Consider the following 12,935-nt stretch of genomic DNA (forward strand, 5'->3'; position numbering starts at 1 on the left):
ATATGATATTAGGGAAAGCTTGTAATGCGGTTGGATTTGCCTGACAGGTTGGGAAGTTTTACTTTCGCGGAAACCTGATTAGTGATACCAGTGACAGCCTAGTAGGCGGCAAGTTGATACGGCCTTTGAGCCTTTCTGTAATAAAGGTGCATTCGGGCCCAGAATCATTTAAGGCACGCGCCGAAAAATTTGTATTATTGTAAAATACGTTGGCGTGTGCTGTACCTAGTAAGGCTTCCGTATTTTATATTGGAAGCTGAGAAACATGATGTGACATTATTGACATTGTTGTTGTGCTTATTTGCCGCATCACGCCTCTGCATTGCTTCGGCCGAAGTGCTTGGGATGTTGTCATTGGGGTATGATCCTTTTGGCCTACCCGCAGGTGTTGATGCAATTGCCTGAATATGTAGGAGCGTGTGATGTCGTAGGTGGCAAATGCTGTAGTTATATGAGCTAGTACACTTAGAGACAGTATGTCCCGACGAGAGGCACTTGATACAAGTGTTGTTACTTTTAATAAAGTGTAATCTGATATCGGACATGAGTTTGGGCTCGTTGGACTTGCACATACTGCACGCGCGCTTGGCCACGCTTCTTTGAAAGGCGCCAAGATTTCGGCGCGAAGGATCGGTAGACTGTCTATCGTTCTGCTGTTTAGGGGCTTTACTAATATCGCTACCGGTAATGCCTGAAACAGTTTCCAGTGCCTGGAATCTATGGGAAGAATTTGTCCATTTCTTTCCACTTGGAGACTTTTGTCTTATTGGCGACTGTCTGCTCCCAGAGAGCTAAGGTACTTTCTGGCAGCTTGTTCGAGCATAGGTAAGTAATGATGGCATCCCAGTTTGAGATGTCGATCTGAGCGTTTTAAGGTACGCGATACAGTTATTGATCTCGCGTTGCGTCGAGTTACCACACTCACTCAAAATTTTTTTAAACTAAATAAAATCTTTAGTTGGGTGTTGATCAGGATACTTTAGTTTGCGTACCTGTCAGTTAAATTCTTCCATGCTGTGGTGAAAACGTCGTTTGTGAGTTGGTACTTTAGAACAATTTCCTTTGCTTCCCCCTCAGTCTTTTGAATGAGGTAATACAACCTCTCGGCATTAAGCGGACTCTTGTTGATATATATGGCCGTGAACATGTCCTGGAAAGTTGGACAAGATAGGTAATCGCCCTTAAATACTTCGGTGTCGCAAGGAGGCAAGCGGATATTGCGTTCACGCTCGCGCTCTCCTTTGGGTCGAACCTCACTATCTTTTATACCTTTCATGAAAATGAAATAGTATACTAATTTCGGCACGAATCCTAAAATTGTAAGTTCTTAAAAGAAAATAGGTAGACCCACCACTAGGTATACCGAAACAAATAAGATGAAGAGCTGAGTTGTTTTAGCCATGTCCGTCTGTTCGCCTGTCCGTCTGTCTGTTTGTGTGCAAACTGGTCCCTCAATTTTTGAGATATCTTAATAAAATTTCGTGAGCGGGTGTATTTAGGTGTCCGATTAGACATTTGTTGGAACCGGCCTGTTCGGACCACTATAGCATATATCCTCCATACAACCAATTTTTCAGAAAAAGAGGATTTTTGTCATATCTTCCTCAATTTATCAGATTGAAGCTTCAAACTTCACCATATGCTTTCGTATATTGCACATATTGTTGTCTGAATAAATGGATGAGATCGGTCGTATATATAGCACATATCTCCCACAACCGATTGTTCAGATAGGAAACTTTTCGTAATTACTGCCCCATTTTAAGAGCTAGAGGCTTCAAATTTCAACAAATGCTGCTGTGTGAATAAATGATAGAGATCGGTTGTATATATAGTATATATCTCATACAACCGATTTTTCAGATAAGAAACTTTTCGCAATTTCAGCCCCATTTTATCAGTTAGAAGCTTCAAATTTCATCAAATGCTCACATATATAGCATATATTGTTGTCTGAAAAAATCATGGAGATCGGTGGAAAATATCTAATATCTAATCTAATCTAATATCTAATCTAATCTAGTCTAATCTAATGTATATTATAAATATGAAAGTTTGGATGTTTTTATGTTTGGATGTTTGTCCAGACGTTTGTCTTTGTGACTCAATAACGCACGAACAGACAGATTTGGATGAAATTTCCACACATGTAGCCAATAGTCTAGAAGGATCTACTAGCTATATTTTTTTGAAAAGGTGGGCGGGTGGGAAGTCCCCCCGTTATAATTTAATTATTGTATTTTTTCGTCTTTGTGACTGAATCACGCCAGAATGGCTACACGGATTTAGGACAGAGACAATAGTTTACTGGCGAATACTTTACGTATATTGACCTTCACCAATATTACAAACTCAATGGGTCAAATAAGTCGAGGGCTTACAAAGTGCGCAGTGACATCCTACCCCCTACCCTTCCGGTATAATTTCTGAAATATTTTCGGGATGCGTCCGGCAACCCGTCGGAGTTATTTCGGGACTTTTTCGGGATCCTCTGGGGATCCTTCCGGTATCATTTCTGGAAAACTTTCGAGATCTCGCCAGGGTCATTGCGGGATTTTTTCGGGACTATTTCGGGATCATTTGGGGATCCTACCGGGATCATTTCCGGATGGTTTCCGGGATTCCGCTAGGGTAGTTTCGGGGCTTTTTCGGAACTATTTTGGGACCCTTCCGGCATCATTTCTGGATGATTTTTACGATCCGTCCGGGATCCCGTCAGACTCATTTCGGGAATTTTTCGCGATCATTTCTGGATAGTTTTCGGAATACATCTAAGATCCCGCCGGGGTTATTTTGGGTCATTTTCGGTATCCCTCCGAGAGCATTTCTGGATCACGTGAGGGTTATTTCGGAACTATTTCGGGATCATTGGGGACTCTTCCGGTATAATTTCTGGACGACTTTCGGGATGCGTCCGGAATCCCGTCGGAGTTATTTCGGGTCTTTTTCGGGATCATCTGGGGATACTTCTGGTATCATTTCTGGACGACTTTCGGGATCCCGTCAGGATCATTTCGGAACTATTTCGGGCCTATTTCGGGATCATTTGGGGATCCTTCCGGGATAATTTCTGGATGATTTTCGCGATCCGTCCGGGATCCCGTAGGGTCATTTTGGGACTTTTTCGCTATCATTTGTGGATAGTTTTCGGGATACATGTGGGATCATTTCGGGACTATTCCGGGATCTTTTAGGGACTCTTCCGGTATAATTTCTGGATGATTTACGTGATCCGTCCAGGTACTAGTCAGGGTCTTTTCGGGATCATTTTGGACTCTTACGGAATCATTTCTGGATAGTTTTCGGGATCCGTCCGGGTCTTTTCGGGACTTTTTCGGGTTCATTTGGGGACCCTTCGGTGATACTTTCGTGACGGTTTACGGAATCCCGTCGGGTCATTTCGTGATGGCTCAATCAAATTTTTTTTCGATACTGATGATTTTGATATATGGAAGTGTATATCTTTCTCGATTCCTTTATACCTGTACAACCAACCGTTATTCAATCAGAGTTAATATACTCTGTGTGCAAAGCACGCTGAGTATAAAAATAAGTTGGTACTTTGTGTGAATGGTCCCGAAAAGATCCCGAAAGTCCCGAATAAGTCCCGAAAAAGTCCCGAAATGACCCTGACGGGATCCCGGACAGATCTCGAAAACCATCTAGAAATGATGCCAGAAGGGTCCTCAAATGATCCCGAAATAGTCTCAAAAAATTCCCGAAATTGCTCTGACGGGATACCAGACGGAGCCCGAAAGCCACCAAGAAATGATACAGGAGCCATCCCCAAATGTTCCCGAAATAGTGCTAAAAATTTTCCGAAATGACCTTTATGGTATCCCGGACAGATCCTGAAATGATCTCAGAAGGGTGCTCAAATGATCTTGAAATAGTCCAGAAAAAGTCACGAAATTACCCCGTCGGGATCCCAGACGGATTCCGAAAACCACACAGAAATGATCCCGAAAGGATCCGCAAATAATCCCGAAATAATCCCGGACGGATCCCAGAAACCATCCAGATATGATCCTTAAAAAGTCCCTGATTGATCCCGAAATGACCTTGACGGGATCCCAGATTGATCCCGAAAGCCATGCAGAACTGATGCCGGCAAACTCTCCGCCCGTCCGTCCGTCCGTTAGCACGATAACTTGAGTAAATATTGAGATATCTTCACCAAATTTGACACACTAGTTTATCTGGACCCAGAATAGGTATAGAAAATGAGCGAAATCGAATGATAACCACGCCCATTTTTATATACATATATATAATTTTGGAATACACAAAAAACCTGATAATTTAGTAAATAATACACCTAGAATGTTGAAATTTGAAATGGGACTGATATTGAGACTCTTGATAAAAATTTGGAAAAATGTTTTCAATTGGGCGTGGCACCGTTCACTTGTGATAAAATCAATTTTACAAATATTATTATTCCTAAACCAAAAATCATTCAACCTATCGTAACAAAATTCGGCAGAGAGGTTGCCTTTACTATAAGGAATGCTTTGAAGAAAAATTAACAAAATCTTTTAAAGACCACGCCCACTTTCATATAAAATATTTTTAAAAGGGTCGTGGACGAATAAAATAAGTTATATCTTTGTGCAAAAGAACTTTATATAATGGCATTTCATTTCTCAAGCAGATTTATAACAATCAATAGGAAAAACTTCAAATTTAAAAAAATGGGCGTGGTAGCGCCCCTTTTATGACTAAGCCATTTTCTGTTTCGGGAGCCATAACTCGAAGAAAAATTAACATATCGTAACAAAATTGTGTACACGTATTTTCCTTATAGCAGAAAATATGTCTAGTAAAAATGGACGGGATCAGTTAAAGACTACGGCAGCTTAGATATAAAATAAGCTTAAAAGGGTCGTAGACTAGAATAATAAGCTATAACTTAGCAAAAAATAGTTTTGAATCAATGATATTTCACTTATCAAGTTTTATTATACGAGGAAATGGGGAGACATTTTTTAAACGGGCGGAGCCACGTGTTATGTAGAAAAGTAATTTATCTGAAATGAAATGTACAATTGAAGCTCACGCTAAGTATATAATGTTCGGTTACACCCGAACTTAGACACCTTTACTTGTTATACTCAACTGAGCAGAGCTCACAGAGTATATTAATTTTGTTCGCATAACGGTACCCCGTACCGGCATAAACTAATCTAGATAGATATAGACTTCTATATATCAAAATGATCTGGGCGAAAAAAGAAATCCATTTAGCCATGTCCGTCCGCCCGTCCGTCAGTCCGTCTGTCTCTCCGTGAACACGATAACTTGAGTAAATTTTGAGGTATCTTGATGAAATTTGGTATGTAGGTTCCTGGGCACTCATCTCAGATCGATATTTACAATGAATGAAATCGGACTATAACCACGCCCCCTTTTTCGATATCGAAAATTTCGAAAAACCGAAAAAGTGCTATAATTCGTTATCAAAGACGGATAGAGCGATGAAATTTGATGGGTGGATTGACCTTATGACAGCAGAATAGAAAATTAGTAAAATTTTGGGCATTGGACGTGGCACCGGCCACTTTTTAAAGAAGGTTATTTAAATATTTTGCCAAAATGTTTGCCAAATAAAAATTAACAAAATCGGATGACGAACACGCCCACTATAAAAAAAAAAATGTTTAAAAGTCAAATTATAATTTAATATCTTTAGAGTATATAAGTAAATTATATCAACATTCAACTCCAGTAATGATATGGTGCAACAAAATACAAAACTAAAAGAAAATTTCAAAACGGGCGTGGCTCCGCCCTTTTTCATTTAATTTGTCTAGAATACTTTTAATGCCATAAGTCGAACAAAAATTTACCAATCATTTTGAAATTTAGTATTGGCATGGATTCCATGACGATAACTGTTTTCTATGAAAATGGGCGAAATCGGTTGAAGACACGCCCATTTTTTATACATAGTCGACCGTCCTTCCCTTCCGCTCGGCCGTTAACACGATAACTTGACCAAAAATCGATATATCTTTACTAAACTTAGTCCACGCACTTTTCTGAACTCACTTTATCTTGGTATAGAAATGGCCGAAATACGACTATGACCACGCCCACTTTTTCGATATCGAAAATTACGAAAAATTCCATAATTCCATACCAAAATATGAATAAAGAGATGAAACATGGTAATTGGATTGGTTTATTATCGCAAAATATAACTTTAGAAAAAAACTTTGTAAAATGGGTGTGACACCTACAATATTAAGTAGAAGAAAATAAAAAAGTTCTGCAGGGCGAAATCAAAAGCCTTTGGAATCAGGGCAGGAATACTGTTCGTGGTATTACATATATAAATAAATTAGCGGTACCCGACAAATGATGTTCTGGGTTACCCTAGTCCACCTTTATGGCGATATCTCGAAAAGGCGTCCACCTATAGAACTAAGGCCCACTACGCTTTAAATAATCATGAACACCTTTCATTTGATACCCATGTCATACAAGCATTCCAGGGTTACCCTAGGTTCATTTTCCTACATGGTGATTTTACTTTATTTTGTCTCCAAAGCTCTCAGCTGAGTATGTAATATTCGGTTACACCCCAACTTAGCCTTCCTTACTTGTTTTTTAATTAATTTCATTTTTTTTTTCAGTTCCCCTTTGTTAGTTTTAATTTTTTTGACATCATCATATTTGGTGGCCGGACAAGGTCGAAAGCCAGGTTCGTGTCGAACAGATATACAATATTTGCAAAGCGTCGACATAGAAGATGTGAGTATGAAGTTTTATATACTTAAATAAATTAAGTGTCAGCTCTATGTATATAGCTAGGCCAATTTTATAGTACTATGCATAGACTATAAAGCCATTTTAAAAGCTTATCGTCGCTGCGTTAACGAAAACAGTTATGTGTTTTTCTTAAAATTTTTTTTATTGCATATTTTATTATCACTATATAGAGCCAACATTTCTGCATATGCAGTTTTTTTATATCTTTTTTGGTTTAGAAGTGAATGAAAACAACTATGTGCTCACAGTACTAGAAGTACTCTGAAAAACGGTTATGTACTTACTCACTAGCTTATAATTTTTTTGAATCGCTGGCGAAAGTGCTTTGATTTCAATGTAAAAAATAATTACAAACCATCTCGCTCCCCAAGGCAGCAGGTTCTATGAACCGGAGCGACTCCGGATTTTTCCCGACCAATTCAGTGTAACACCATTTAATTTGTTGCGTCCCTCCCTCAAATTGTCATCCTCCCAGCAGATCCTTGCAGCGTGACTGCGCAATATTCTCCTGCTCCGGGAGGGTATCGAACGCAATCCAGGACCTGTACCTGACCCCGGTGCAGAGAAATGGTTTTGCTGCGTTTGCCGGAAAATAATCTTTTTAGGACGGGCACACTCTTGTCAATGTGTCACGTGCAAGAGATGGTTGCATCGGACAGGATGTTCTGGGCTAGAGCCCAAAACCCGAAGCCCTCATATAAATTTGTCTCCTTGCTGATTACGCCCAAGGGAGTCCCGTAGTCTGCGTTCACTTCCTTCTAGCTGCCTCGCTTCTCAGCAAGCCATAACAAGTAACCACTGTTGCTCCGGCCCCACCAGCTCATACGATCGCTCCTCCCCCGATGGGTAAGGGGGTCAGAATATACCCGCGGTAGGTATGCCTGTCGTAAGAGGCGACTAAAATACCAGATTCAAGGGGTGTGTAGCGCAACCCTTCAGGTTCCCATCGCAATATATAGCTTCTCCAAACCCAATTGTTAACCTCACCTATCCGCGGCGAATCCTGTTTCACTAACAGGCGAGGCTCTGGCGACCCCAAGCTCCTCATGGAACTTGGGGGTGGGGAGGGAGGAGATGGTCTGAAGGTTTAATGTGGCGACATAAATCATTCCCGAGATGATCGGGCTAGCACCTTAATGGTGCTGTGGTACCGGAGCGTACCGGATCTGTATCCGGCAAAGGACCATCACATCGATAACACTCCCCAAAGCCTTCGGGGAGCAACCCTATCGCTACAACAACAACAACATCGCTCCTCCTCATAACTACAATCTCCGTAATAGAGTCGGTAGCAATGCCGAGCATCAGCCCCCGCCCCCGTCTTCTTCTCCCCCTCTTTCCGGCACTAGTACTGGAGTAGGTCAGAGAAACAAATTCTTAGGTCCCTACCACCTTTTGCACCGTTTGCCAGCACAGAATATATATGGTTGCAACATTTGTCCAATGCAGCTCCTGCCTTGGACGATGCCACTTTCTTAGATGTTCTGGTCTCAGCGACGGCAATCCCCCGACGGGTTTTATCGCGCCATACTGCTAGGCCGCAAACCCAACTACATCGGGTACCCAAATGCTTACCCAGGGAAGTCTAGTCCCAAGGCCACAACAGCAATTGCGCCCTGGCCTCCCTCAACTCAGACGTACCCCCAGAGTGACGACGTTAACCCCGTTGCACTTCAAAATTCTGCAGTTAAACTGTTATGGGTTAACTGGGAAGATCACGGAGATATGTAGTTGATTTCATGAAGCGGCATAACATGCGCATTGCAGCGATCCAAGATACCAAACATACAGCAAGATCTGCTGAGGACCTGCTCTGGACATAGCGTCCACAGAAGAGATCGAGAGAGCGAAAATGCAGGCGGTCTCGCGTTTATCACTCACCACACAGTGCAATATAATCTATTTAATCCCGACATCGGCATTACGCTACCGACTGTCTTACACCCTAAAATCTTGGGTGTGACGTTCGATCAGGATCTACATTTTGGATTGTACCGAAAATCCAGAGCCGTAATAAAATCGCCAAACCTCTTTCCGGCAGCACTTGGGGTAAAGACAAAGAAACACTCATTACTACTTACAAAGCAATTGGCCGGCCGGTTGCATGCTTCGCGCCCCGATATGGTCGCCAAGCCTAAAGGTTACTCACTGGAAGAAAATACAGGCCTGCCAAAATACTGCTCTCAGAACCGCTACGGCCTGTTTTCTTACGTCCCCAGAACAACACGTACACAATGCGGCGAGAGTACTCCCAAACAGTTCTGTTTCTGTTGAATACCCAGAAACCTGGGCAGCCCAACAGACATCTGATTGATGAAGCTACACCTCCCATGGGCTTAAGGGGTAATCTCCGTAATCATAATGAGGAGTAACGGCAAAAATTGCATGCATTTCCCTACCGCCGAAAGCAAATTTGAATCATGTTTGAAAGCAGCTATGTGCTATAAAACGGCGCAAATATTTATCACGTCGTAACTGGTTAAAAATAATGATTTTTTCCTTCACACATCATAACGTACTTTCCATAAAATATTTCAAAATACGACATTTGCATAATTTTGCCAATGGACACCAGAAATAAGTGTTTTTGATCTCCTGAAAAGTTACTGAAAAACACATAACTGTTTTTGGGAGCGGAGCGACGTTATGCTTTAATTATTTACAGTTCGAAGGTATCTGGTATATGCACCATGGAATGACCCTCGACAATCCTAGGGCTTTCCGCTGCCGAAGAATGAATTTCACGTATTTATATGTAAGCCCAGACGAAACGGGGTATAGAGCAGAAGCATTCAGAATACGTAATAGAGGGTAAGTATTTTTAATTGCAGGCAAAGCTTTTGGTTTTAGTTGAAAGTTATGTTGTCTTTTATGTTGTTGATTTTTCGATAGGGTGCAAAAGTGAAGACTTGTGTCAAAAGAAACTTTTCTCAAATACCAAGTGCATAGGTAAAATATTAGTTTCCCTTTTCGTTCTCAAAAAATAGCACTGAAGATGGCACAACACCGAACCCGGTTCGTTTTCAAATCAAATTTGACAAGGAATGATGGAAAATTGTTCCAATATACAGCAATTACTTGAATTGGAACCATTTCCCGCCATTCCGCGTCAAGTTTGGTACGGAGACAAACCGGTTTCGGCATTGTGCCATCTTTAGTGCAATTTATCGAGAACGAATCAAGAAAAACAATTTATAAAATTTGATTTTGAAAAAAATTTCTTTCAACCCAAATAACTACACTTTTCTTTATATTGGAACGAATTTCGGGGAAATTCCGCTTATTTCAAACTTTCTGCTAACGTTCGAATCGCTAAACTGTCGAAAAATTCACTGCAATTTTCAGTATTTCAAACTGGTCTTTCTTTAGATTTTGGGTACAATTTTAGTAGTACAATTATACTTCAATATCAAGTACTTAACAAAAGCGTGTTTAGCTCAAACTGATTACTCGTTCGTCAGCTCGCGCTGCTTTTATTCTATCTATTGTCTCTTCCGCATATTTCTCCAAAGGTCTAGACGTTTCACCTTCTGCAACTGTTGTATCTCCTGCTTGGTTACCAGCTATATATGTACATGTATATTTGTAGTCAATGCTTTTCTACTGGTCATATGCGTGTGTATGTATGAGTAACTACTTCGGCGATGACTACATCTGTGTGTGTGGAATATCTCTTCGTCGCCTTTATGTACGCTTGTAAATGGATTAAATTGATGTGTTCGTGTACACAAGAGTGGCAGCTTGCTTTATTGTAGTTGTGCCTTTATTTACTAACAGTCTAGTTATGCTAACATTCGCCACACTGCCCTCCACCTAAGTCGGCTCGTCCCGATCTAAACACTGCCATCCTGTCCAAATGAACCACTTTCATTTTCTTTCGTGGTTAGTATGATGCAAACTACATCGTTGATTCGTTTTACAATTTTTATGGGCCTTCCTACTTACACTGTAATTTCGGAGACAAACCATTTTTTCGTTGTGGGTTGTATAACAGCACCAAATCTCCTTCCCGAAAGCCTTCTGAATTAATTGCTTTATCATATCTGGCTTTCATCTTGTCACTCATAATCTTGGTTCGTTGTCTTACAAGATCGTGTATTTCCTTCATCTCTTCCTCCAAGACGCCAGTGGATTTCTTGGTATTTCTCTCCGAATCGGCATTTATCCCAAACATCAAATCAGTTGACAGTCGAAGGTCATTGCCAGAAATTACCTTTGCGGGAGTTTGGCTCGTTGTTTCATGCACTGCCGATAGGTAAGCCATCAAGAATAATAATATGTATGTATCCCACTCTTTATGGAACTTGTCCACTACTTTCCTCAAGCGCTCCTCCAAGGTTCTATTGTATCGTTCCACCATACCAACGGGTTGAGGATGCAATACAACTGTATCCGTGTTTTTCGAATGCCCAATGTCTTACACATTTCTTGGAACACAGCTGCTTCAAAATTCCTGCCTTGGTTACAATATAACTCCATTGGTACACCTCCACCCCAATTATTTGCAAACACTTCTGATACTGTTTCAGCTTCTTGATTTGGGATTGAGTATACCTCTGGCCATTTGCTAAAGTAATCCATAACCACCAGTACATATTTGTTTCCGCTATTGCTAGTAGGAAATGGAACTGCGATATCCATAGCGATCCTTTCAAATGGTGCACCTGAGTTATATTGCTTCATCTGGCCACGACTTGGGGATTCGGGCCCCTTCGCTCTGCTGCAAACCTCGCAGTTGGCAATCCACTCCATGACCGACTGACGGCAAAGAACCCAATAGAATCTCTGCTTAATTTTCTCAAGCGTCTTCGTGATCCCCAGATGACCTCCACTTGGACCATTATGTAGCTCGTTGAGAACGTCAGGAATCCTTTTCCTGGGAACAACTACTAGTTTCCTCTTACATTGACCATCCTGTATCCAAACTGTTCCAATATGACTTCGCAATAGGACTCTCTGCTGACATCTCTTTATTTGGTTTTCGTTTCTTTCGAGCCCTCGCATAACATGTGACAGATCTGTATCTTCTTGCTGACACTTCCTTAGTTGTTCCATGGCCCATTCATCCGAACACATTATAGTCATAAGCCGGACATCTATGATGTTTTCCTTAGCCTCAGCTTTCGAACAGTGTTTGCATTCCAAATTACATGGTCTTCGTGACATTGCATCGCCATTCCCATGGGTACTACCTTTCCGATGCTCAATGTAAAAGTCATAGCTTTGTAGTCGCCCGATCCACCGTGCCAATTGACCTTGTGAATTACGGAACTGCAGGAGCCATTTCAACGCCATCTGTCCTGATTCGGAATCGCTGCCCGTAGAGGTACTTGTGAAAATGTTTAATGCACTCTACCAATGCCAGCAACTCTCTGCGTGTAACGCAATAGTTCTTCTCTGGTTTTCCAGTTCGTAGGCTGAAATCTCCTGTCCGTCGACTAGTTGTGATAAAACGCCTGCTATAGCATATTCACTGGCATCTGTATCTAGAATAAATGTTGCTCCTGCAATCGGATATGCCAACATTGGGGCAGTGCACAAACGCTCTTTCAATGTTTGGAGGGCCACATCTTGCTCCTTCTTCCATTCAGAAACTTTATTTTTATACTCAGTTGAGCAGAGCTCACAAAGTATATTAAGTTTGATTGGATAACGGTTGGTTGTACAGGTATAAAGGAATCGAGATAGATATAGACTTCCATATATCAAAATAATCAGGATCGAAAAAAAAATTTGATTGAGCCATGTCCGTCCGTCCGTCCGTCCGTCCGTTAACACGATAACTTGAGTAAATTTTGAGGTAAATTGATGAAATTTGGTATGTAGGTTCCTGAGCACTCATCTCAGATCGCTATTTAAAATGAACGAAATCGCACTATAACCACGCCCACTTTTTCGATATCGAAAATTTCGAAAAACCGAAAAAGTGCGATTATGCATTACCACAGAAAGCTAAAACGATGAAACTTATGACACAGAATAGAAAACTAGTAAAATTTTGGACAATGGGCGTGGCACCGCCCACTTTTAAAAGAAGGTAATTTAAAACTTTTGCAAGCTGTAATTTGGCAGTCGTTGAAGATATCATGATGAAATTTGGCAGGAACGTTACTCCTATTACTATATATACGCTTAATAAAAATTAGCAAAATCGGAGAAGG

General features: G+C 41.1%; 1 protein-coding gene across 1 annotated transcript in view; it reads left to right on the forward strand.

Annotated features, from left to right (window-relative positions):
* The window catches only part of LOC137235744 (uncharacterized), a 61,786-nt gene that overhangs the window by 5,694 nt on the left and 43,157 nt on the right, over positions 1-12,935 (forward strand). The window contains exons 2-3 of the mRNA XM_067758605.1: positions 6,639-6,756; positions 9,440-9,585. Coding sequence (XP_067614706.1) covers positions 6,639-6,756; positions 9,440-9,585 — 264 coding nt within the window. The remainder of the gene's footprint in view (positions 1-6,638; positions 6,757-9,439; positions 9,586-12,935) is intronic.

The sequence above is a fragment of the Eurosta solidaginis genome, unplaced genomic scaffold (genome assembly GCF_040869045.1).
Source record: "Eurosta solidaginis isolate ZX-2024a unplaced genomic scaffold, ASM4086904v1 ctg00001059.1, whole genome shotgun sequence".
In the NCBI taxonomy this organism is placed as follows: domain Eukaryota; kingdom Metazoa; phylum Arthropoda; class Insecta; order Diptera; family Tephritidae; genus Eurosta; species Eurosta solidaginis.